The sequence below is a fragment of the Wyeomyia smithii genome, chromosome 3 (assembly GCF_029784165.1).
Source record: "Wyeomyia smithii strain HCP4-BCI-WySm-NY-G18 chromosome 3, ASM2978416v1, whole genome shotgun sequence".
Classification (NCBI taxonomy): Eukaryota; Metazoa; Arthropoda; class Insecta; order Diptera; family Culicidae; genus Wyeomyia; species Wyeomyia smithii.
In genome coordinates, this window is record NC_073696.1 from 230,070,162 (window position 1) to 230,097,930 (window position 27,769).

The following is a 27,769-nucleotide window of genomic DNA, read 5'->3' on the forward strand; positions in this document are numbered from 1 at the left end:
ATGAAAATAGCCATATCTAAGAAGGATTATCTTTTCTATTATTGCTTTATTTGTGCCGAAAATTTAACCAAAGTTTTCGTTTTTAATTTAGGATTGTTTTGTAAAATAGTAATACTGAAGCTGAATGAAATAACGTGCACACTATACACAAACCAGGTTTTGACATCAATGACTACACTAGATCCATAAACCATGTGCTTATCCATGTCTACAGCGAAATAGTAAAAACGTCACTTATTTTCAGTAGTGTTGACGTTGTAAGTTTTGGTTATTTTATGTTGAACATACATGAGAATTTGTCTTAGCTCATTTAATACGCATTCTACGCTAGTTTTTTATGTTTACCCAACGTTTGCTCGACACATATCAACATCGCGACAGTTTCTACCACGTAAAGGCAACCTTGATTGAACTAGAGTAAAAACAAAATCATTTTATTCAGCCACAATATTTTTGGAAGGTTAAGTTTCAAATCGCTTACTGCAGTATCAATCCACTGACGTTTGTCTTTTCGAACTCAATTTTTAATTGGTGAAAACGATCGAAAATCAGCGCCGCGGTTGATTGGCTGTCAACCTTCAACCAATCGTCTCAATAGAATATTTCCCATTCGCGCTCTGATCTCTGACATTGCTACCCAATTGGAATAGAAGCGAATCAAATTACATCCAGTGCCATCGGTATGGCGGTAAATTCCCATTCACAACTACCGTGCGTTTATACGTAATAGATGACGATCGGGCTGAACGGAACGTGTTCTAATTTTGCACCGTACAATGGAGTGCACTCGAACGTACTCTGGACATGTGGTAGGCCAGGAAACTACCTGTTTCCTAGAGCGGTTTCATCGAATCGTCCAATCGTCATAATTGGTAAACGGGCTCGAAGAAAGTCGTGAAACGCCAGTGAAAAAGAAGATCGATGTCAAGAGACAAAGCAAGCGTAGGAAGATCGCGCACGCTACACTGATGGGGATTGTTTTCCTTTCCTCTCGACGTAGGGGTGTTCCAATTGATAACAAGTACAAAAATAAAAATCTATAAATAATCTTCAAATCAGTTTTTAAGTAAACAATCAGCCCAAACAATACCACCATTACCCCCCTTTCAAAGGGAAATATTTGAACAACCCGATTTGGCTAATTGTACGAAGGCGGTGGCAATCATCGCCATGCTCCAGTGCGCTGGAGAGATTGAAAGTAAACCGTCCATCAGTATCACCTAGAACGTTGAAAACGACGCGCGTTCACCGGTCATGATAAATCGTAACGCGTCGACGGACTTCTGCTAGCCACTTTGTGAACTGGTTACGCCTAATTTACGCTTTCCGCGCGGCTGCTAATCTGACACACTGAACCATTTAGGGGCCCGAGCATAGTTTACAAGTTTTAGGGGTGTGAGTGTGCAGTGGTGGACGATTTTCCGGTAAATAAGGTGTTAATTTGGGTGTAACGTATAATTATCAATAACATCGAACTTGTAATGTTTTTGTTTTTGTTCAGAAAAGTGTGAGAAGTGATCGTTAATGAGTGGCTGCGGTTTGAACCATTATCGTGTCTTACGGTATAACGTAACTTTATTAAGTTTATTTGTTTAATAAATCGTTCGCAATGAATTTTATCAACTTTTTGTGTTATTAGCTATTAAAACAAAAAAAAATCAATTGAAGTACGAATCGACAACATGCCTAATTGCCAACATTCGCACTGAGAAGTTTTTTTTATGCGGATGTTTTCATTATTATTTGGCTTTCTCAGTGTTTTCAAAAAGGAAATACACGACAATCTAGGTTTCGACCGACGTTTCGACCGTTTTGGTGGCCTTTTCCAAGGAAAATTGTATTGATATGGGATGTTGGTAACAATAGTACAGAATTAGAGATAGTCACTCACTTAGTTGTGTCGTATTTGTTTTCAAACTTTGGGAAGTCTTGTAATGCTATAGTCTGGTTGTTGGTTCGGCTGCGACCAAAACTTTCTCGTAATATTCATAAAAAAGTGGAAGAGGTTGTTTATAAGAAACGACCGCAAGGTTAACGTAAAATTACGACAGCTGTCTTATGTCAATAAAATTTTGCAATAGCTTTGGGAATACACTCGATTAGGGTTAACCATTTTAATGGTGTGAAGCGATATATTTTTCCGTATATGTTTCGTATATTATTTTTGCTTTAATGGAATGGAATGGGATAACTGGAATAACCTCCCAGCTGGTCTTGAGGTACGATGCTGGCCTAACAAGCCAGTCGTCGTATGTTCGAGTCCCGGCTCGGGAGAAACTGTTAGTGTCAGTAGGATAATAGCGCTAGCCCCGCAATTGTCCTGTACACTTAACAGTCGGCTGCGAAGTCTGTGTATAGTAAAACAGAAGGTCGAATTCCGATACGGAATGTAGCACCAAGGCTTTGCTTTTTTTGGGATAACTGGAAAAATAGGTGTGACTAAATTATTTCCAGTTATACCATTCTACAACGTTCGAAAAAAAATACATCTCATTCATTCTGGCTCAGATCGATCATTTGATAAGCTCCACCTTTATTTTTAGTTTTAAAGTTTTTCCTCAGTTTCGTAGCACGGATGTACAAAAATGATTTCTTGTGAACATTCTGTCGAGCCGGATCGATACCACTCTCATGAAGGCAACAAAATAACATGTATTGTATCGTGTTGCGCGGCTTGGAAGGAAAAAATGTTTCCTTCCCCGTGTCGCATGGACATTAGTACGGTAGACATTAGTATGAAGGTGGAAATTCTGCTGTGATGTCAAGCAATAACCGTCTTCTTCAAGACGTTTTACATCCTAGTTAATAAAGTGTTATGAATTTTCTAAAACGGACTCAGCACCGTGAGCAGAACTTGCTGAACTTTTCTGTTTGGAATCGGATTTGTTTCGCATATACCGCTTGTGATGCACAGTATCAATGAATTGTAATATACAGCACACTGCTGCACAATTGCAGCAGCATCGAACTGCAATCAAAGTTGCAGTTTAGTAATAACCATTCATTATGCTCTTCCAAATTCATTTAGTAGCCTTGAAAAAGGCTGGTTGCGGCAGTTGCAAATTTCATTCAATTATCGCATAAATGCTTCATGGTCCAGATAGCGCGCGATATCCGCTCTGACATAGATTTTTCGCACGTTGTGGGTAACTGGAAAAATAGGTGTGACTAAAGTCGCAATCAACGTCCGTGTGGTATCGGCACAATCATGGAATGAATTATACATAAAACACAAAGCGCGCATTCTTAGTCAACTAGGTATATTTTGTCGGCCTTGTTAGGGAAAGAAGCATCGTGCGACCAATCAGAGGTCGACATTTGCGTTTCGACAAGGGTTGACAATTTTCAATAGTACAATCGTTCGAACAATCAGATTACAACTTTCTGCATTTGGACGGGTGCTTGGTTGATTTTCCAATCGATTACTGCAAAAATGACAAAAATCGGTTGGAAACTGACTGAGCTTAAAACGGTTGAAAATGGACAATTTTTGTGACGCTCTCGATGTTTTTTGGTTTTTTAAATTGGATTGATATTGATTTTTGCGGGACGCTACTGCGGGTGGTTTGATTTTGTTGAGTGTTGGTCCTACGGCGGATATTGTTTTTTGACTGTCCAAAGACTGAGAAAGCCAAAAAATAAAAAAAAATAAAACATCAAAAAAATAAAATAGAAGAAATAACAACACGTTTTCTGTTATATCAGAGGCTGTAGATCATATAACTGAAACGTGTGATAACATCCTAAAATCAATCACAATCATTAAACTGAAATTACAACTAGACCATCTCATTCGTTACATGATTTGAAAAATTTTAGAATGGCTCAAAACCTTTTGATAACAACATGCAAGGTAGACATTATCTACATAAAACAAGGTAAATTATACCCAAATAAATCACGTTTATCGAAACGGTCTATCTGTTTACCTTTAATCTAGTTTATAGAAATAATAACTCATAGCGATTCTGACGGGAATTAATTTGGATAGGTATACCTAGTTGTTTTTCTTCTGACCATAGAATTTGTATCAAGATCGGACCGGCGTGAATCATGATCAGAACAAAAAATGTATCATAATAGACCAGTTTAGACTGGAAGCGCTTTATCGTTTTGCGTGCTGAGCTTTACTTGCATGCTGCTTCTATGACTAACAGTTTGGTGCAGAATTATGACTGGCTCAGAAATTATGAAACTTAATTTTTTTCTTCACTCTACCAATGAATAGCACCAGAAAGAATAATTTACATTCAAGAGAAGTTACATTACCAGTTTGAATGTCAAATATAGCCATTCAAGATGAGAGCTTTTAATTAAATCTACTATTCCAGTTGGTAATGGTTTTTGTGCTGGATTCCAGATATTGCATTATGCGTATGATTTTCACGTGGGCTTTCTGTGAACTATTTTTTGTGGTTGATTTACATTGTTTGTTATCGTAAATTCATTACTTTTGAAGTTTTATATTCGCTCTTGTTGATTGGTTTTCGTTTCGCAAAGCAGTTTAAGCCAAAAAATGCAATGATGAAAAGAAAAAGATAAAATTATTAATAATCAAAACTGATGATAACTGTGCGGCACCACTGGGCTATAGTACTGGGCAAGATGCGCCAACGCGTGATGGGATGGCAGCCAATCAACGCAAGAATGAGCAAGTTGAGGATAAAGCGTTGGTTTTTCAAGAACGACATCATCAACGTGCCTTCCCACATTTTCCCATTGAAAAAAAAACGTGATTTATGGACGACCCCTCGAACTAAACAAATTTTGCCTAAATATATATATATATATATATATATATATATATATATATATATATATATATATATATATATATATAAATATATATATATATATATATATATATATATATATATATATATATATATATATATATATATATATATATATATATATATATATATATATATATATATATATATATATATATATATATATTTATAATAAACTAAAACAACATAGTAATACAAACTAATTACAAATTGAAAAAATCATCAACAGCATCATAATCTTTCGCTGTGATCGCTTAAATCTCGTATTGAATTGTTTCCAGAAAATTTGAAGTTCATTATACTTATCAGCAGGAAAAATGTCTTTTGCTGCAATTTTCATTTCTTCTAGTAATTTTCGATGTTCCATTGTTTCGTATATATGTTATCTTCCTAATCCGGTTTCTATGGTTGAAAGAGGACATTTAAATACATGTATAACACCATGAATTGACAACTTACTAGACATTGAATTAGGTGGTGCCGCTGAAGTTGAAGGCTCCATAATAAAATTCAACGAATTTATGAATTTGAAAACTAAGACACTGGAATGACAAAACGTTCTAAATGAATACGAAAAGATGCGGAGGGCGACGACTGTTCTTTGTTTTTTTTCTCATAAAGCAAAATGTGTACTTCATTTTTGTATGCAAACGAGTGCGAAGCAAAAGCAATCTTCAAACGGGCTATTGTTGGCCGGAGTTTGATGGTATGAATTTGCTGCTAATATTTGACACTTCAATCAGTTTAACGAATTTCATGATCATAAATTGAAAAGGGCTGAATGTTTTTAGTATTGTTTTAAATTTGCAGAAAGTGATAAAGTTTGAAAAAATTAAAATTTCAGATTTGTTTACTGTTTTCTTGTTTAACACTTATTTTATAACTTTTCATTGATAAATTTTGTGATTTCTGCCCAAATTTATATTTTATCCTTACGGATTGAGTACGATATCATAAATTTTCATTGATGGGGTATCATGGTTATGATTAAAGTTAATCCTGGATGAAATTTCAACTTCAAAAATAAAAACTAAAAAAATCTGCTATTGTTTTTTTCACTAAAGTGACAATTTGCGCAGTTTTGCGCAGCAGCGGACAGTATGCATTTGAAAGCTTACGTTTTTACCTAAATTTTGAATGTAGTCACAACCGTGGCAAACTGCGGCAACTAAACTTTTAAGCTACTTTTCTACAAAAAATCACGTTTTTTTAAATTTTTTCTAGTGTCAGGCCTACTATGACCAAATTTTACAATATCTAATGAAAAGGGTTTGTTTTGCACAATATTTACAACAACTTTTCCTTTGACGTCAAAAAAATCCAAGCTATCATTGAAGCTACAGAGCGTTTCAAAGTAATGTACTTTTTTTCAAGAAAAAGACAAAAACCGTCAGTTTGCTAAGCTTTGAAAAGTCATAAAAAATTCAGATTTTATGATATTGCGCCCAAATTTCGGATTTAGACACTTGAATGTTATAGCAATAAAGGAAAAATATTATGAAACAGCTAACGAAAAAAAATTTTTTTGGCTGATGGCCAGCGATTCCCCACTGTGCAGTGTGAGGTGATCAAAATGTGAAGGCAGCACTTCGATGAGCATCGGCAATGCAACGGCAATGCAGTAGACGGAATGGCAATTGATCTTGGTGCACGAGCAGAAAACAACAGGATTACAGCCCCCGATCTGACCCCCCCTCCCACCTCCTTCACCCCGATGGAAGTGGAGGAGGAAATTAGCCAGCTGAAAAACAATAAAGCTACTGGAGTAGACCAACTTACCAGCGAGTTGTTGAAATGCGGTAGAGGAACATTGGCTAGAGCCGTGTAGGTACTGGGTCATTAACAAGATTTTTGCACGATGTCGTTGGTAGAAGAAACTTATTCGAAAAAAAAGTATCGCTATAATACTCACCATTCGAAAGCTTAAGGTTTATGCCACCAAATTTGAAATGTTCTATCGACGGGTCCAGAACAATTTCTGACGTAGAACTACGGTTTTCTTTAGCCTACCGCATAGGGATGTAAATAAGAAAACTATTAACGAAAAGGGGACGAAAAATTCCCTTTTTGAATGCTTATAAATCGGTTTGTTTTCAACCGATTTCCTTCATTTTTGCAGCAATTGTTTGGAAAATTATACACGCATCCACCCGAGTGTAGAAAATTGTTGATTGATAATGCAAACTATTGTACTGTTGAAAATTGTCAAGCCTTAATGAAACAAAAATAACGTCCTCTGATTGGTCGCTTGCTACCTTTCCTTAAAAAGGTCGACAAAATTATGCTATTATACTAGTTGGCCGCATCGTAGCGAATTGCGGAAGTAGCAGTAGCGGGTTGCGCCAGTAAACAAATCCCAAAACGTATCCAAGCAGCAGCGAAGTAGCACCAAACGTCTCGCCAGTTAAGGGCTTCGGTCTTCTTCCCGCAATAAAATTTTGCTTTATCTTGGCAACAACACATTCTGTGCTGAATCCAAGAAAACACAATCTCTCGCGGCCGTCTAATTTACTGAATGCGAAAACAGCTTTTACAGATTTTGAACAGCAAAATATCTTTCTCAAGGCAAATAAACAAGTAATTGAAGGTTAATAATTTTTTGGCAATAACACAAGCATTCAGTGCTGAATCCTAGCAATCAAATTCTGTCGCGATCAAAAAATTTACTTTATTTATTTACCTTATGCCCCCCACTATTGGGGCAGCACAAAAGCTGCGATCAACATAACCGATTTTGAACAACAAACTCTGCTGTTCTGTTAGAACGCCTTAACAAAGGTGATACAAGTTAAAATCGTTGCAACACGATACGGGTTAAAATCGTTGCGTGTGTGAGAGCACCATCAGTGTTTATTCGCTGTATACAAAAATCAAATGCGAATTGTGGAATAATTCGTGTAAAGAACATTAGAGAATGGTAAGTCTGATCAAAAAAGCGTGGCCTATTTCGTAGCAACCTTCGGCTATAAAAGAGTGTTTCTGGTAAAACCAGCTACATTTATTAGTCGGAAGGTGAGCTGGCTAGACCGTCCACAACGTTGACAGCAGTAGCAGCAGATATCAGCACTCAGCAGTAACAGCGGATTGCAGTGGTTTGCAGCGAATTGCGCCTGTGGCTGCCTTTAAATCAAACAAATCACTTGCGTTGTGGTTGGTCACCATTTTTTAGGAACAGCGCGGTTCTTCTCACTTCTCAGCGTGTGTCGTCAGACTGCCGGTTTTGCCCCACTACTGAGGCAGCATAAAGGTTGGCAGCATCGGGCAAGGCAGCTTCAGCAAATCCAATTTTGAGCAGCAACATGCCTCTCTCAAGGCAAATAAACAAATATTTGAAAGTTGTGAAACAGCTTTTACAGCTCGTGTTTTCAGTGTCTTTATTCCCCCACTGTTGAGGCAGCACAAAGCAAGCGTTTGGAGACTTCATGACTCGTTAATGACTCACTTACAACAATGCATTTGTTAATAGTGTGCGTAGTTCTACGTCAGTTATGCGGTCGTGTCTTGGATGCAAACTCCTACTTTTTTTTCAAACATTTTTGTCTTTCTCCTAGAAAGGTATAGCAATCACTTGCAAAACCGAAGATATAAAAGTGCTCCAAAGGGCCGAATGGCATATATCACTCGACGAGCTGAGCATTTTCTGTATGTGTGTGTGTATGTGCAGATTTTTATTCGCTCTCACTTTTCTCAGAGATGGCTGGACCGATTTTCATGAAATTAATTGCAAATGAAAGGTCTTGTTGTCCCATAAGACCCTATTAAATTTTATTGTAATCGGATTTATAGTTTAGAGGTTATGTATCAAAATGTAAAAATCATGAAACATCATTATCTCTGAAACCACACAACCGATTTGAACAAAATTGGATTCAAATGAACGGGCTCCCTGAAAAACCCTTAACTTTTGAATTTTATAAAGATTGAACTTGTGGTTCAAAAGTTACGAAAAGAAACGTGTTCTGAAGACTGTTTAATCCCACTCATGTTTCTCCGAGATGGCTGGACCGATTTTCATAAAATCAGTGTCCAATGGAAGGTCTTGTTGCCCCATAAGACCCTATTGATTTGTTTTGCAATCGGACAATTACTTTGACTGTTATGTTTAAAAATGTGAAATCCAGCTATGAAAAGGAACATATTCCGACGACTACTTGGACTCACTCACTTTTCTCAGAGATGGCTAAACCGATTTCCACAAAATTAGTGTCAATTGATAAGTCTAGCTGCCTCATAACACCCTATTGAATTTTACTGTAATCGAACTGTAACTTCGTCTGTAATGTACCGAAATGTGAAAATCACGAAACTTCATTATCTCAGAAACTACACAACCCAATTGATCAACATTATTATCAGACGAGCGGACTAGTTAAGCGTTAACTGATGAATTATGATTGAACACGTGGTTTCAAAGTTTGGCTGCCCTATACGTTCCCATTTCATTTGATTATAATCGAACTTAAGTAATCGTTTTTATTAAATTGTTAATAAAACAACGAAAGTCTATTATCTCAAATATTACATGACTTATTCGAACATAACTAGTGTCATACGAACGAGTCATCTCTCAAACTTACAAATAACAAATTTCATAACAATTTGATATGTGGCTCAAAAGTTATGGAAAGAAAAGAAATTCAAAGACTATTTATAACGATACCTGCTTTGATCGATATTTGTGACCTCAATATAATTTAAAGTGGTCCCCGTAGTTCTGTGGTTAGCGATGTCGGTCGGCTAGCTCTCCCACACGGTTGTGATATCGGGTTCGATTCCCGATCATGTCGAGGATCTTTTCGAGCTGAAAATTTTCACGACTCAGCACTGGGGCACGGTGTATCGTTGTACTTATCCTACACATGCATAATGTGCCGAAAACAATAACGATAACGAATTCTCTCAACTAATCTAGTTGATCGAGACCGCATTAGCCCCCCAGGCTAGCGTGCGATATTGTTTTTATATAATTTAAATGTGGTATCGTACTATTTGAACGTTCCAAATTCGTTGATTCCTTGCGATGTGTTTAAAGTCTGCAAATGCACGGAGAATCGGCCATAGGATATGATCAAAGTCAAATAACAAATCGTTTGAAATGATTGGTTTTATCGAAATGACAACATTCTCGACTTTTGGCTTCTGTACATCGCCTTAATTCTGAATATATTCATATTGGGTGGTATTCGGTAATTTTCAGCAGATTTTCTGGCATCAATCTGACACCGGAAATATCCATATTGGGAGGTATTTAGTTATTTTGGTTGTTTTCCAGAAACTAAAAGTGGTCGTCTTTAAATTCAAAATGGTGTCCAGGGTCATTGTTTGGTTTCTATGCATCATCTCGATATCCATATTGAGTATTATTCGGTCATTTTCGACTGTCTCCTAGAAGTTGCCATTAAGCAATTCAAAATGGTGCCTGATTGGTTATTTTAGGATGTTTTTCACGAACCGGAAGTCGCCGTCTTGGATTTCACAATGGTATTTAAGATAATTTCTGGCATCTGAGCGTCATTCTGATTGAAGAAACACCCATATTGGGTGTTATTCGATCATTTTCGGCTGTTTCCCAGGAACCGGAAGTCGCCAACCTAGAATCCAAAAAGGGGTCTGTGGTCGATTTCAGCTGCTGTGTATCATTCTAGTCCCGGAGATACTCATGTTTGGCGGTAATCGGCCATTTTTGGCTGTTTTCCAGAAACCAGAAGTTACCATCCTACAATTCATAGTGGTGCCTGAAGTCAATTTTTAGCTTCTTGCAACATTCTGGCTCCGGAGATACTCATATTGGGTGGTATTTGGTCATTTTCAGCTGTTTTTTAGAAACCGGAAGTCGCCATCTTAGAATTCAAAATGGTATCTGTGGTCGATTTGAGCTCCTGTGTATCATTCTAGATCCGGATATTATTACATTGGGTGGAAATCCGCCATTTTTGGCTGTTTCCCAGAAACCGTATGTTGCCATCTTACAATCCAAAATGTTGCCTGAGGTCAATTATGGAACATATTGGTTACCACTGAAAACTTTCAATCACCAAATATGGTTCCATTTATTAGTTCGCGTTTGATTAGTTCGCGAGATGTACAGAAATTTGTGCAGAAACATGTGCTTCCAGAAGAGGGACATATTTGTTACCTCTCAAAACATTCTCATACCAAATTTGGTTGTATTTTCTTGATTGGTTCTTGAGCTGTGCGAAAATTGTGTTTTATTTGTATGGTACCTCTCCCTCATAGAAAAAGGAGGGGTGTCAAACCATCATGCACATATTTGTTACCTCTAAAAATATTCACCTGCCAAATTTGGTTCCATTCAGTTGGTTAGTTCTCAGGATGTGCAGAAATCTGTGTTTCATTTGTATGGCAGTCCTCCCTTCCAAAAGAAGGAGGGGTGTCAAAACATTATGAACATATTTTTTACCACTAAAAACATTTACCTACCAAATTTGGTTCCATTTAGTTGATTAGTTTTCGAGATGGGCAGAAACTGGTGTTTCATTTGTATGGGACCCCTTCCTTCCAGAAGAGGGAGGGGTCTCAAACTATCATAGGAACCTTTATCGGCACCAAAAACCCATACATACAAATTTTCACGCCGATCGGTTCGGTAATTTTCGAGCCTATATGGATCAGACAGACAGACAGACCGGACTGCATTTTTATATGTATAGATTACAACATCAATTTTTTGGAATCTTAAGAGTGAATATACATTTATTGGATTGAAGCGTTCTTGTAAATCTATTTTCATAAATAATAAGTTTGAATGAGAAAGGCTGGGTCTGACCGCTAGGTGGATTAATTTAGGTTTTTTTTCATGTTTGCACTGTCACTAATAACTTGATACGTGTTTGTGTTAGTGGGTTTATTTGTACCTAATTGTCTAACTCAAGAACTACTTTTCTTTAATTTTTTCACCGACCTTATTTTGAACCATCTCGTAATTATATGAGCAAAATATGGAACGTTCAGATTAAAGCTTTTCGTTCTAGAGCGAAATTTTGTGCAGTAGTCTGAAGTCGATGACATAGTCAGCAAAATGTCAGAAACATGAATAAAAAAAAAAAAACTTTTTTTGGGGGAAAAGCATGTTAGAAAAATGTTAGGTTTTTAGAGCGGCCATTTTTTTTTAATACGTCAAAAGAAAGCTCATAAATTGCTTTTTTCAACCTATTGTTTAGATTTAGAACAGCTTCTTTTGACAAAAAAAAACTTTTCAAAATCACCATGATTTTAAAGAAAAATGCGAATTTCCTACAATGTCGAGGTTAGAAATCGACTAAATTCACTCAACGTTACACATTCGTTTTCTTTTCAGTAGATTTTAGACTCGGAATTTTCGAAGTTCTTTTCTATCCCGATTAACCCATTTCTTAAAATCTGAGATTATTCAAAACATTGTTCTATTATACAAATAAACAAACCCTGAATGTTTCAGTACGATCGGAGCACCTTGACAGCTCTTCATAGTCCTGAAACATACAACTGATTTCCATTTCACTAGCTTTTCAGTTACAAAAAAATGTCTGAAAAAAAAAATTATTCTAGACACGCCGACAGAACATTTCAATATAATAATGAGAGCACCTCAAGCTTCCGAATGATGACTATTAGAGCCACATTATTTTTTTTCGAATAAATTCTTCCACCAGACACCGTGTGAGAGAAAAAACGAGTACCGGAGGAGTGGATGGAGTGAAGGGTATTGTGTGCCTTTTCGACAAAAAGGCAATCACTCAGTTGAATGCAGCCTACAAGGTGCTCTCCCAAATACTCTGCCGTCGACTATCAACATGTGCGAAGCAATTCGAGGGGCACTACCAAGTGGAATTCATTGGTATAAAACGGATCGAGACTAGCTATGACAAATTATGCACGACTACGGATTTTTACGGTTGGTCAATACGACGAAGGAACTACATCCACGTGTGTAGTTCGAGTATCGGGGGCACTCTAGAACGCCTTCGAAACTTTCTTCGAAAGAGGTTTAAGGCAAGATGATGGTCTCTCGTGCCTCTAGTATTGTCTTAGAATGTGCCATAAAAGTAGCGGTAATTAACACGAGTGGCACGATATTCCAAAAGTCGGTTCAACTATTTGGCTTCGCCGACGATAACGCCATCATGAACCGGACCTTTGTGAAGTTGGCGGATGCGTATATCGGACTAAAAGCCAAACCCAAACGAATTGGACTGGTCATCAATGCATCGAAGACGAAGTGCATGAAAGGAAGAGGTTTATGAGAATACAGCGCTAACCTCCTACCTTGAGTTCAAGACACTGATCAGACCGATCTTCGGACGAAATGTTTTGAGAACCATCTCCTATGGACTGCAGATGGAGAACGGAATTTGGTGAAGGCGAATAAACCACGAATTGCAAGAGCTGGTTTGGGAGCCATCTATTGTCCACGTCGCTTAGATTGGCAGGTTGTAGTAGGCTGGGCACGTCGTAAGGTGTCGGACGATAACTCTCCGGGAAAGATAATTCTTGAGGCCAATCTGTCAAGGAAGAAACAAAGAGGTGCAGTACAGCGGGTAAGGTTGATCGATCAGATGGAAGATAACCTACGGATCCTACGCAGACTGCAGAGCTGGCTAACTGCCCTACCGAGTGGAATAGAAACGACTCTTACGACACAAAGGGCACGTCTCAACTTGGTTGAGGTTTAATTTAATTTGACTACATATATCTATAAATGCGAATGTCAGTCTGTCTATCTGTCTGTTCCCTATAGACTCAAAACAACTGAACCGATTACCGTTAAAATTTCTCCATAGGGGTTTTCGAGTGCGGGAAGTAAATTTTATTATTTGTTAGATAGCGTAAGCCGGGGTGAGATTGTGCCAGTGGGGGTGAAATTATACCATACAAACCCATTGTTTATTAGACATCTCATGGCGATCACAAGACCAAACTTTCTTTAATTAGTTCCTTCGAATACCTAACCAAGAAAGACTAGTCTTCAGACCCGGAAGAGATGGCTGACTAGTCACGGGTTGGATGGCACAATATCACCCCGGCTGACGATATTGAAAACTTTATCATGAAAATTTGCGTACAGGCGTTTTCAAGTATAGACCATCTCACCGAATCTCTTTAACCTCATTTCTCTGACAGTTAGTGGTAACATTATTTACGTTTTGGACTTTATGCTTTTTTCTGGTAAAGCAATTGTGTGTGTAGTGGCAACGCTGCTCAGTTTATAATTGTTCTTATTCTACTGGCACCTCACGCACAACACTTAAAGGGCATTTTAGTTACAACTGAATTGATCTGCTATAATTAAGTACAAAACTGGATCACTCGAAGGTAACCAAAGTTACCAGTATCTGTCAAACTCTGATGCGTGACTTCACCATGAGATGGTCTATGATGAGGGATGGCTTTGGATAACTCTGTCATTTGAGGTTTCGCTATATCTCAGTGGCATTGTTAGAAGTTCGGAAATGGAGTATATGAATGTCGTCAAACTTTATTGAATAATTTAAAACCGTTTAACCGATTACCATTGAATTTGGTACATTAATTTATTACAATAGCGTTTATGTGTCAATTTCATTAACGTTGGCGAGAAGAGAGGGGGGGGGGGGTTGACTATGTTCTTTGTGAACCCCTAAACACAAAACACGGTCACCGTGTTATTTTGTAGACGAGGGTTCTTAAATTCGAAGCATATTTCTGTGACATTGTATCTCAGTGGCGTAGTTAAAGGTAGAGGGAATTACATTAACCTTTAAAATTTTTAAACCGTCGAATAGTAAATCTTGAAAATTTCTTGAAAAATATCTAGTACTTTCACCGGACAAATTTCTAATATGTTGGTGTTGTTTTATTTTATTAGCGTGAGCAAGAAGTGGATTTTTCCTATTGCAAAACGCAAATTTTTAATTACGATCATCATATAAATTTAATTACCAGGTATTAATTCGTTTTTACAACAGTCGATTAAAAAATTTATTACGTGTCCATCAACATGTGACATATTTGTCATGAACTATTGCACAATTGAAATTGTTTAGAACGCGAATTTCGACCAACCAGAGCTAAAAACAAGGTCTAACACCATCCAATATAGTTATTTTCGAAACCGAAACGATATCTGGAGGCCAGAAATTGACCCCAGATACCATTTCGAATTCCAAGCTGGCGTGTTACGATATCTGTAAAACAGTATAAAATAGCCAAACACCGTCCAATATATTTCTCGAATAGAGTTCGGAAAATCAAATCCAGACTCCATTTTGAAGCTCAAGAAGGCGGTTTACGATTTTCGACAATGATCAAATATATCCATTATGGGTATTTTTGGAACCGAAATGATACCCAGAGGCAAAAACTCGACTTTAGATACCATTTTGAAATCCAAACTGCTTCTGGTTTCCACCAGATACCACCCAATATGGGTATTTCCGTAATCGGAATGATGCCCCGGGCCCAAAAATCGAATTCATGCGTTATCTGGAGTGACAACTTCCTGGAGCTGTTGTACAGACAAAAGTGGTCTCAGAAACCGGAAATCAAATTCAGATGCTATATTTAAATCCAAGATGACGACTTCCGGTTTCCGGAAACGACCAAATATTACCCATAAAAATTATTTTTAAATCAAAATGATCTCAAAAAAAGCAACATAGTTTGAAGTTATATTTCGAAAATCCACGTGAGAGTATTCACTTGTACATAGTTTTTCATAATGTCTGTAGAATCCTTTATTAAATCCACTTGCGAGTCAAGACAAAAATCAAGAAAAAAAATTAAAAGTTCATGTACAATCCGATAATATTTGGGAATTTATCATGTGAAGTTGATGTAAAATCCGATAAATTTTGAAAATTTGATCGAAACTTTGAACTTGAATTCAGTTACGATTCGAGTACATTCTTAGAAAACATACCATATTTTGAGCTACTAGCCCGCGTTCTGACTTTCATTAGTTCATAGTTAAAAAAAGGAAGATTGGGTTGTTGCAAACTGTTCGTTCATAATTTTTAAATAAATTTTGTTTAAGAACTAAATTCGCTTGCATTTCAGATTCATCCTGCCGAATGTGCATATAAAACTGTAAATTGTTTCAGGAAAGGCTGACTAATGGTTCTTAGAACAAGTCACCTTCCGGTAGACTTTTTCTTTCATTGGAAGCTCCTTTGAAAATTATTTTAGAACTGAATGTCGCACAGTGGGGCGACTCCATACAAAGGCTGGCCAAGCAAAAAAAGTGTCGATAAATGCGACAAAAACTTGGTATTTACATAATTTTGGGGCGCTGAACACGATTTTGGCATCCATTTTTTGTTTGGGGCCGTCCATAAAGCACGAAAGCCAATTTTAATATTTTTTTGGCCCTTTTTTCCTTTTTTATAGAATTATATGATCTTTGACCACAAATAGTGCCACCGGGCGTCCTTCCCATTGAAAAAAAAACGTAATTTATGGACGACCCGTCGAACTCAACAAATTTTGCCTAAATATATATGTATTTATAATAAACTAAAACAACATAAGTAATACAAACTAATTACAAATTGAAAAAATCATCAACAGCATCATAATCTTTCGCTGTGATCGCTTAAATCTCGTATTGAATTGTTTCCAGAAAATTTGAAGTTCATTATACTTATCAGCAGGAAAAATGTCTTTTGCTGCAATTTTCATTTCTTCTAGTAATTTTCGATGTTCCATTGTTTCATATATATGTTATCTTCCTAATCCGGTTTCTATGGTTGAAAGAGGACATTTAAATACATGTATAACACCATGAATTGACAACTTACTAGACATTGAATTAGGTGGTGCCGCTGAAGTTGAAGGCTCCATAATAAAATTCAACGAATTTATGAATTTGAAAACTAAGACACTGGAATGACAAAACGTTCTAAATGAATACGAAAAGATGCGGAGGGCGACGACTGTTCTTTGTTTTTTTTTCTCATAAAGCAAAATGTGTACTTCATTTTTGTATGCAAACGAATGCGAAGCAAAAGCAATCTTCAAACGGGCTATTGTTGGCCGGAGTTTGATGGTATGAATTTGCTGCTAATATTTGACACTTCAATCAGTTTAACGAATTTCATGATCATAAATTGAAAAGGGCTGAATGTTTTTAGTATTGTTTTAAATTTGCAGAAAGTGATAAAGTTTGAAAAAATTAAAATTTCAGATTTGTTTACTGTTTTCTTGTTTAACACTTATTTTATAACTTTTCATTGATAAATTTTGTGATTTCTGCCCAAATTTATATTTTATCCTTACGGATTGAGTACGATATCATAAATTTTCATCAATGGGGTATCATGGTTATGATTAAAGTTAATCCTGGATGAAATTTCAACTTCAAAAATAAAAACTAAAAAAATCTGCTATTACTTTTTTCACTAAAGTCACAATTTGCGCAGTTTTGCGCAGCAGCGGACAGTATGCATTTGAAAGCTTACGTTTTTACCTAAATTTTGAATGTAGTCACAACCGTGGCAAACTGCGGCAACTAAACTTTTAAGCTACTTTTCCACAAAAAATCCCGTTTTTTTTTTATTTTTTCTAGTGTCAGGCCTACTATGACCAAATTTTACAATATCTAATGAAAAGGGTTTGTTTTGCACAATATTTACAACAATTTTTCCTTTGACGTCTAAAAATCCAAGCTTTCATTGAAGCTACAGAGCGTTTCAAAGTAATGTACTTTTTTTCAAGAAAAAGACAAAAACCGTCAGTTTGCCAAGCTTTGAAAAGTCATAAAAAATTCAGATTTTATGATATTGCGCCCAAATTTTGGATTTAGACATTTGAATGTTATAGCAATAAAGAAAAAATATTATGAAACAGCTAACGAAAAAAAATTTTTTTGGCTGATGGCCAGCGATTCCCCACTGTGTGTCAGTGTGGTTGCACTACCACGGAATCCAGTTACGTTGCCATTCCACAAGGCACAAATTTGCTAGCAAATTTCGTCAGAGCCAAGTTTGGGCTGCATTTACATGTGTACCGATCGTTATCGCAGCAGGTGCGATTAGATATCGAAATCACATCAGAATCCACCGATGGGTATTATCGGGATTTTAACTTTAAGAATCCCGTTCGCATAATTTTCTACCTTCAGTCGTGCGATATTCGTCGGTTAAGAGCGAGGTTAAGCGATGTCCGAAACTACACCGGTGCCCATAATGGCAATGGAACCAACCTCCATGGTTTCCTCGGAAATTCTGCCCCCGGAGTGGGACGCACCGGATGCGACAAGTGGGTCGTTCGATCTGAATCACGATAGAGGTGTTCCCTCGGCTACCGGGTCTTTTGTGCTGACCGAAGAGGTTCCAATAGTATGTACGAACCAAGGAGATGGATCGTTCGTACTCAAGGAAGACGTTCCGATTGTGGATACAAATCCTTTGGCCATTCCAAGATTCGTTTATGAATGCGTCGCCAGTATTTCCCCAGAGCAGGGATTTACTCCTGGCGTGTTTTCAATTGTGATTGACAGGAATTCTGACTGCGAAGGGCTAATTGGTGAGATTCACAAAGCCATCATCATGGAGGGCGAGCGAGAGTTAGTTCTACTCTGTAAGATTCCCCCGTTGGATCAGGTGCGGAGATTACAGTTCAATTCGGTTAACCTGTTCGCTCGAGAGATAGACGTTTACGCCAATCTGTTGCCAACAATGTTCGAATTTCAGCGACAGAAGGGAGTAACGGATGAGTTGGACACCGGTTTCTTCAATGTTCCCCGCTGTTTGTTAACGCGCTTCGATAGTGCAAGCGAAGAAGCGCTGATTCTAATGGAGGATTTGCGCACTCGGGATTTCGTTCGATGGAATAAGCTGGAACCGGTCAACTACGAACACGCACGAATGCTGATGATACAGTTGGGTCGCTTCCACGCGCTTTCGTTGGCGATGAAAGATCAACGGCCGGATTTGTTCGAAGCGTGCAAGGTTCCCGATCAAATGGTTCCGGCTATGCAGGAAAACGAACAACTGATGGAGATGTTTGGAGCTGCGCTTGATTCTGCTATTTCTATCTTGGATCCGGAGGATGCCAAAGCCAGTTTTAAAATGAACGGATTGCGAAACGATTTCCTAGCGGTATTGGAAAGTTGTGTGGATGCTGAACGGGCTGAACCCTATGCCGTGTTGAATCATGGTGATTGTTGGATAAACAACCTTCTTTTCAAGTATCGGGTAAAATTAAAATACGGGTTGACCTCGTTTTGTTGGATAACTTGTTGATTTTTGTTTCTTAGGATGGTGTACCACGAGAGGTTGTATTGTTGGATTGGCAGCTTGCTCGATACGGATCTCCAGCATTGGACTTGTTGTACTTTTTGTTTTGTTGCACCGATAAACCATTCCGCGATAACCATTACGATGAAATGGTACGGATCTACTACACAGCACTGAAGAAGCTACTGGAGGAACTGGGTAGCGAAGCGACGGATGTCTTTCCGCTAACGGCACTGTTGAGACAGTTGAAAACGTTCGGCAAGTTTGCGGTTATTATGACGGCACTTGATGTGCCCATTTTGTGTACCGATCCGGAAGACGTACACAACCATGGCGATGCGGCGGCTGCTTTCTCCTCCTCTACGGAGGCCCAGCAGCGATACGCAGATCGAATGAACGGTGTGATAAAGGATGCAATGAAATACGGATATCTGTGAAGTTCTAGGAGCAGGAAGAGTCGGTGTTAACCTTTGAGCAATTTTTGGCTACTATCTGTCGGCGATATCTAATCAGTATTTTGGATTTACGGTTACGACATAGCTTTCCTCTGCTTTAGCGACAGAATTAAAATGAAAATGATAAGTAAAGCCTTCACGGATGACTAATACGTGGTATTTGATTTACTGATTTTACTGAATTCAAATCCATATCATTTTTCTCTAATGACATTCCGAAGAGCTTTCTGTTCCATTCTCATATCAATTACTGTCTTGTCTGATATTTAAAATTTACATCATCAGTCACATACCAAAAGAAGAATATGAATTATATATTTGTGAATTTAAGTTAATTTTTGGGTGATTTTCTTTTTTTTTTTAAACGTTAGCCCAAACATTCTCAGAATATTTAAGCAAAATGGGGGATTAGTTTCTGAACAATCAACGGCAATTTTTTGCGTAGATTTTCATTGTGGTTTTGAAGCTCAAGCTTCAGAATCGATTTCTGACTATTCCGAGTTTGCTTTGGATCATTTTGCTCTTATACTACTCTACAATTCTATGTTTAGTATTCCATCATCACGATCAAGGCAGCAGCCTGTGGTGATAGTGAGATGCAGACAGTCATAGCGAAGATCTTCTGATGGTGCTGTTTTGAAACCTACAGATAAACCATTTTTTTTTCAAGATGACCAAGTTTTAGATTTTGGTTCAAATTGAATGTTTTTTTATACATTTTCAGGATACAGCGTAGTCGAAATAGAACTTAAACTTCCATAGAACATCACCATTTTTGTCGACATAAGCATTTTAAGGTTGTTTTCTATACAAAATCTGCATTCCCAACAGAATACATCAGAATCCTATCACGACCGAAGTCGAATTTAAATTTCAAATAAAAAGTCAAAAGTCATTTTTTCGCAAACGTTAAATTTTAAAGAAATGCGCGCTTATAAGAATTCCAGAAGCTTCATAAACTCTACAAGGAAATTTGAAACAACCGATGAAGAAGACAGCAAAGATGACAATTAACTATGTCTAAAAATGCATATTTTACTTTATAACTATTTCCCATGATTTTCTATATTTTTATGACCTTCTAGAAAATTACGCGATTTTATTAGATTCATATTTTTGCTAAAGATCGTAAAACGCTATATTTAGAAATAACAAAGTTATTTGATAAAGTCAGAATTTTCATGCAAAAGATTTTTTTCATTGAAACAATCGAAAAGACTCTATTAGACAAATGATTTTATATTCTTTTGGAAGTAGAATAGACGTGCTTTCAGAACATCAAAAAGTTATCTGCGTATTTTTGCGTACGGCTGAGTAATTTGAAATTAAACTAACCCTTGAAAAACCGTAAATGGTTGGATAACTTTTTTATTTTGAACCATAGTTAGATCAAATGTTCAGCAAAAATGTGTATTTCTGTTTGGCTAATAATTTTGTAGAAGACATACAAAATGTAGAAAATCCAGGAAAAAAGTTATATTTAAAAATTATGATTGCATATAAAACTTTTTATATCTTTTTCAACATAAGAGAAAGAAATCCGACACCTTCGACAAAGTTGCTAGTAAAACCATTTGCCACAATTTTTTTTAGACACTAGCTGTCTATCTCACTGTTCTGAAAAAATAAATTTTCCATATCACTTTTAGGTGAATTAATCACTAAATCGTACATTCTAAAAGAAGCACAATAAAATACATAGAAACTTTTCCGAATAAAATATATCACTAAAAGCAAATTTGAAGACGCTATCAATTTAGCGCACGAAATCCGCAAAATAAAACACTGTGCAATGTAGTCTTCGGGAAAGTTTTAGAGTGAAAAAAGATCCTCCTTTTTACATCAACAAATCCGTGATCAATTCAACTATGAGTGAGATAGAAAAATATTTTCTGGAATAATCAATATTCTTGACCACCGTCATTGGCAAATTTTCCAAAACAACATAATCAAAATCTTTGCTGAAGACACTATGTAGCTATTTTTTATCCATACTGAACTATCTGATTATGTTCAATTATTTTTAACGAAAAAAGTTTTTGCCATAAAAACTTTTATTTCATACCACTACACCTTTGATATTCTGACCAAACTTTTGAAACAAGATCGCCACTCTGAAAAGTAACCTTAAGCTACTGAATATTATCTAACATGGCATTGAATTGTGCTCAAAAGCCAGAAATACCAGAAATTTTGAAATCTGTTCCGGTGTCTGTAAATTGACTATAAATGGTCAAATAAATCCAATGTGAGTATTTCCAAAACTGCGATGATGCTCGGAGCCGCAATGCCATTTTAAAATCCAAGATTGCGATTTCTGGAAAACAGCAATATTAGTATTTCCAGAATCAGGATGATGCTAAGAAGCCAACAATAAAAACGGTACTTTTCAGAGCCACCGCTAACATCATTGAAGTGTTTGATAATATTTCACAGTTTTACATCGATAATATAGTCGTATCTCAGTCACGTTTGTCACTTTTGCATATTTTTATATTTACAAAATAACTTTTTTTTTAATCAATGCTCCATCCTAAACTCGAAGACGCAATGTTCTACCATTCCATCTGAAGTGTTTTTTAAGACGATTCTATGTCTGAATATATAGAATATTAGTAGGGGTTACCCTACACACTGCAGAAGGCAGTTGGCTACTCTTCGGGTTGCTTAATTTTGCCCGGCAGACCCTATTTTGCAGGGCGGCGTGTACCTCTATCAGATTTCGGACTTTTGCTAGAACACTAAAGAAAAACAATCAAAATAAACAAAACAAAACTTAGCGCGTTTATTACGTATTTCCTCTTTGCTGTCGGTGGTGGGGATGGTTGCCGATGGTGGTCGTTGTACGGCCGGTTGAGGTGTCCGGCTGCGGATTCCGCTGCGATGACGGTCTTCGGAGGAAGGTGTCTTCTTTGCTCCTTGGCACTTAGCCGGGGGTAGCCAATAGCGTAGCTTACCCTACTCGGCGAGCAAACACCCAACACAAACACTCGAATCACGGGCCAGCGGAACAACCTTCGCTGGTCTTCACGTAGCAGCGGAACAACCTTCGCTGTAAAATACGCGGGACACAAATCGGAAACACAAACTGTAAATATGAAACCGTAAAACGCGCACTGATTAAACAATCACAACACGCGACGTGTGTGTCTTACCGTGATAGAGGCTAAACTAAACTCCCGCGATGGCCGTCGACCACAACGAGACTGGATTCAGCACCACTTTTCCGCAGCTAGAGAAAAATACCGGCCTATCTATCCCTAACAATTATTTCACAAACATGACAAAAAAATTATCGAGCCTAACTAACGCGACAATATCCGGTGGCCCGGCTATCGCTCTACGTGTTGTCGATTCAACACCAACACTCAATGGCAGTTGCAATACACGCCGTGTCGTGTTTCGAAGCAAAAGTGGCAACAGGGCAGCATAGTTCGGTGTTTCGACCATGGCTGCTGAGAGCAGTAAAGGACTCCCAAACAGCTCTTCGGTAAACACCAATGATATCAATGTCGTCCGCGAAGCTCAAAAGCATGTGAGACATCGTGATGATGGTGCCGCACCTCCGCACACCTCCCCTTCGTATTCTACCTTCTAAAGCTATGTCGAACAGCAAGTTCGAGAGCCCGTCACCTTACTTCAGAGTATCTAACGTCACAAACGCGTCCAAAAATTTGCCCGCTGTACTGACGCTTAATGCAAAACCGTCAAGCGTCGCACGTAACAGTTTAACTAGTTTTGTTGGAAAACCATGTTCAAGCATAATTTGCCACAGCTCGTTGCGTTTCACTGTATCATACGCCGCTTTAAAGTCTATAAACAGATGATGTGTCTGCAAGTTGTGTTCTCGAAACTTGTCGACGATCTGTTCAAGGTGAACATCTGAGCCGCTGTCATTCACCAACGGAGGTTTTCTGCAACGGCCTCAGTCACTGGAACAGAATGCGGGAGAGAATTTTGTAAGCGGAATTGAGGAAGGTTATGCCTCGATAAAAGCTACAGTCGAGACTATGTTCCTTAGGGTGCCAGCCAAAATGGTCATCTCGAATTTCAAAAAAAAAAAACCCTATACAAAATGTTCACCTGCTCGAAAAAACACCTTGTGCAAAATTTCAGCTCAATCGGACTTAAAATGGGGTGGCGCAAAGCGATTGAAGTTTGGCTTTTTTGAAAACCGAAAAATCACCCAAGGGCCCCCCGTGAAATTTCGGTTTTCGAAATTTTTTTTTGATGTCAAATGACTTAAAAACGCATGAAACGTCGAGAATTGGTGTCATCTGAAAATTTATTTTTGCAAAAGTCGACTCTCTGGGACTTAGTCATTTTTTCAATTGTGGAAGGCGAAGTTCGAAATGTTTAGAATTTATTTTTTGAAATTGATCACTAGTCTCTCGAAAGAGCTTGTATAATGATATACACTGTAACTAGCATCGAATATATTATGTTTCATTAGGGTGGTTCATTTATTCGGCATAGGGTGGTTCACAATATTGTGTAAAAATTAGTATAAAATGAAATAAATCACTTTTCACTGAATACCAATAGAAAAATTCCTGAAAATATAATATTTGTTCTATCATGCATTGTCGTTAGGGTGGCAATGTTGAATTGGGAAAATTAAAAGCAAAGTGTCCGTTACGCGTCGCGTTTTCATGTGGTTGTGATTAATTCACTTAAAAGTCTTAAATGACTTAAAAGTCATTTTTGCTCATATAAAAATCCACTTTGTTCGGCAAAGTTATGTTACATTTCATAAGAAACAACTTTTTTGAAAACCCAAGGTTCTGCCTATCTATTCAAATGGACGTTTGTGGAGTATTCTATACAAAACTCCTGAAGATCAGGTTTTCAATATAAATTTTTATAGTGATTTTATACAACTTTTCAATGTTCTACAATGTTGTTGGCCATGACAATACACCGAATGTTACCGAAGAAAGTTTGTCTTTATCTCCTATAGTTCTTTAGTTATTGAAGATTTCCGTTAAAACAAGGCACTTAGGCACAAGGCATTAACAGATACCAACAAAGGGACACAAATGCCTATATCTAGATTAAATGATGTTTAACCCAGGGGCGACTCGTCCATAGGTGCAACCTGTGCATTGCACACGGGGACGCCAGGCAAAAAATATATTTCAGACGCAAATTTATATCGACATTTTATTGGTTTTCAGTTTCACTTTCAAATAGTAACGACCATGATGAGTAGAACATGGTGTAACGGTTTGATCAAAAACTAGGCGCGGGGTGAGGAAGCGTTTTTTCACTTTGGAGGGTTGGAGACAAACCTACTCGCTGGCATTTTTTTTTCAATATGGCCGGTTCTGCTTTTGACATATCGTTACACCATGCCTTTATACATCATGGTAACGACTAGGATGACTTGCGTGATTACGCGTACATGATTGTGATTACTTCCTCAAATTGCGATTTTCAGAATGTGTAGTTGAACAGGCAGATTCAAAAGCCGCGAGTCGCCCCTGGTTTAATCTATACTTTAACATAGGAATGGTTTTGTCTGTAAATATTTGCGTTTTTTGTAGTAACCTGTTAGTTAATTAGAGCGTTATTTCAATTGAAGTATTCGAAAACTCAAGAAATACAAGAGATAAAAATTGTGTGTTTTATTATAGCAAGCAGCATCATAGAACGTTTAGAAACTTTAGAGAATCACTATAAAAAGTTATATAAAAAAGGGTTTTACAGAACACCACATAACACCATTGAAAGTCCATTTAATCAGGCAGATTGAAGTATGGTGTCTTCTGCAATGTTATTTCTTATAAAATGTGCCACAACTTACCCGAATGAAGTGGATTTTTATATGCAAAAATGAGAAAAGCTAAATTCTTTTTTCACTTCCAGGTGAATTGATCACAAAATTGGAGCTTCTATACAATGGAAAATATATTATGCGACAACTTTACTGAAGACAATATGGCTCGAAAATAAATTTTTGGGTCATAATAATTTCGATCGCGTTTGCGCAACTTTGGAAACAGTTTGGGACAGTTTGAAAAACTAATATTTGTTAGTCATTAACATTATTAAATTCAACGAAAATTGAAGGCTTCTATTAAATGTTTCAAGATGTATGCTACCAGTATACGCATGAGTGTTCTATATATTTCAATGTTTCGATATCTGACTTTATAATCCGATACGTATTAATTATATAATATTAATTCTAGATAAAAGTTGACAAAATAGAAGCGGTGCATTTTGCCACACTGATTAAAAATTCATAACTTAGAAACAAAACTACTAATGAGTCGCTGAAGCTTGCGATAGATGTCACTTTGTGGCTTTAGTAAAAGCTCTTGGTGATGGGTTGGATACCCATTCAATATTATGCCCCCATTCGTAGCTAACTGATTAGATAAGCAGTATAACTGCATTTGTGTTATTGTTTTTTTTTTCCAGCAGCAGCCCACGTCTTACGCTGCTTGGTTAGTATCGTCTGAATACCAGCGGATAGAGCACAAAGCATGAACCAGAAACCACCAGCTGAACCAACAAACCCCCGGCTTCCGGAGTATGTCGAACAGGCGGTTGCCAAGGCAGCACAGGAGCTTGGATTCACTGCCGAGCAGTTTGCGGTATCCTTCGAGGCCGGATCCAACTGCGATGGGTTAATCGGTGAAATCTATCAAGCAATCGTGACGGAAGGTGACCGCGAAGTGGCTCTATTCTGCAAGATTCCTCCTCTCGATCCGGCACGACGCGAGCAGTTCAACTCGATGGGACTTTTCGAGCGGGAAATGAAACTGTACTCCACTGTACTGCCGGCGATGCTGGAGTTTCAGCGGGAAAAGGGCGTTGCAGAGGAGGACGGTTTCTTCAGTGTTGCTAAGTGTTATTCCACCTATCTGGATATGCCAACGGAGAATGCGTTAGTACTAATGGAGAACCTTCGAACCCGGAATCTTCGCACGTGGAATAAATTGATGCCGATCGATTATGATCACGCCCGTTTGCTGATGATTTCTCTGGGACGCTTCCACGGAGTATCGTTAGCTTTGAAGGATCAGCGGCCTGAGCTGTTTGAACAGTTTAAACTTCCTGATGTTATGCTTTCGGCAGTTAAGGAAAACCCACAGATGGTTGCAATGTTCGAAGCTGCACTGGATAATGCTACTTCTTTGCTAGATACTCAAGAGATAGAGGCGAGAACAAAAATGGACAAACTGAAAAAGAACTACATGTCCGTAGTGGAATCCTGTCTCGATGGGACACAGGCGGAACCGTATACCGTACTGAACCACGGAGATTGTTGGGTTAATAACATCCTGTATGGATATAAGGTAACAGTATTTGAAACATGGATTAGTTATTTTTTGATAAAAAATGTCGATTTCAGGGTGACTCTCCTAATGAATTGGTTCTGATTGACTGGCAATTGTCCCGCTACGTGTCACCAGCCCTAGATGTGTTATACTTTCTATTTTGCTGCAGCGATCAACCCTTCCGTGAGAAGCATTTCAGTGAAATGTTACGCATCTATCACACATCGTTGACGATATTACTCGAGCGGCTCGGCTGCGATGCCACCCAGTTGTTTCCCTTCACTGCGCTCGAGGAGCAGCTGGCGCGGTTCGGAAAGTTTATCGTGATCATGGGTGCATTTGATATACCGATCTTGTGCACCGATCCGGCCGATATGCCCGACCTGGGCGGGGACATATCGGAAGCATTCGCGACCTCCCCGGCAGCGCAACGAAGATACGCCAGCCGAATGTTGGGATTGATTCACGACGCGATACAGTACGGTTATCTCTAGATAATGGGCAATCGGAATAAAGTTTGTTGAGTAAAAAGCTTCGGGGGTTTTATTTTTTTTGTCCGATGCTGATAAAGCAGCGGTGGTTTCTCGACCTGTTTAGTAATCAAGGCTTTGATAATTGATCTGTGCAATTGAGCTCTTGGTTTCAATATCATTCAAAATAATGTGGCGTGAGCATTTCTCAAGGTGTGTTTCGATGTGAATCTAGTCGTAATACAAACGCATATTGCATATGATAATGTTCTAAAAATGCTTTGTGAAATTTACTGTAATAAATTTAATATCTTAATATCTTATAATTGAGAATTCATTAATTTCATCGGACATAGCCTAAACTTAATACAAATCTGGCATCACCAAATTTTAATAGAGAGATTGTAGTAAACATTAAAAAGGAACCTTTTGAAATATTTAATATTTTGTAACAAAAAAAAAAAAAAAAATTGGTACTGAAAAAAAAGATTTCACAGTGTATATATTTTTTTCTAAAACCGCATTTTTATTGCCTATAACTTTTCTTTC

At 37.7% G+C, this 27,769-nt stretch overlaps 3 protein-coding genes across 8 annotated transcripts in view; 2 read left to right on the plus strand and 1 right to left on the minus strand.

Annotated features, from left to right (window-relative positions):
- Positions 1–27,769, minus strand: part of LOC129726388 (G-patch domain and KOW motifs-containing protein) — an 84,470-nt gene that overhangs the window by 23,927 nt on the left and 32,774 nt on the right. The window lies entirely within an intron of this gene.
- Positions 1,191–27,546, plus strand: LOC129726394 (uncharacterized). Of its 6 annotated transcripts, none has more exons than XM_055683020.1 (4): positions 1,191–1,424; positions 1,502–1,562; positions 25,888–26,768; positions 26,825–27,546. In XM_055683020.1, the coding sequence occupies exons 3-4, from the start codon at positions 25,953–25,955 to the stop codon at positions 27,242–27,244; spliced, it is 1,236 nt and encodes a 411-aa protein (XP_055538995.1). In that variant the 5' UTR covers positions 1,191–1,424; positions 1,502–1,562; positions 25,888–25,952; the 3' UTR covers positions 27,245–27,546. The 6 variants fall into 6 exon arrangements, with proteins under 6 accessions (XP_055538995.1, XP_055538997.1, XP_055538993.1 ...); XM_055683022.1 differs by having other exon boundaries at positions 25,891–26,768; XM_055683018.1 differs by having other exon boundaries at positions 1,191–1,562.
- LOC129726390 (uncharacterized) lies at positions 17,859–19,643 on the plus strand. Its single transcript, XM_055683013.1, has 2 exons — positions 17,859–18,964; positions 19,027–19,643. Exons 1-2 carry the CDS (start codon positions 17,927–17,929, stop codon positions 19,441–19,443), a joined length of 1,455 nt encoding a protein of 484 aa, XP_055538988.1. The 5' UTR covers positions 17,859–17,926; the 3' UTR covers positions 19,444–19,643.

Coding starts and splice junctions, on each gene's coding strand:
- LOC129726394 (XM_055683018.1), top strand. CDS start 25,953: ATGAACCAGAAACCACCAGCTGAACCAACAAACCCCCGGCTTCCGGAG. Junction 26,769..26,824: donor ACATCCTGTATGGATATAAG/GTAACAGTATTT, acceptor TGTCGATTTCAG/GGTGACTCTCCTAATGAATT.
- LOC129726390 (XM_055683013.1), top strand. CDS start 17,927: ATGTCCGAAACTACACCGGTGCCCATAATGGCAATGGAACCAACCTCC. Junction 18,965..19,026: donor ACCTTCTTTTCAAGTATCGG/GTAAAATTAAAA, acceptor TTTGTTTCTTAG/GATGGTGTACCACGAGAGGT.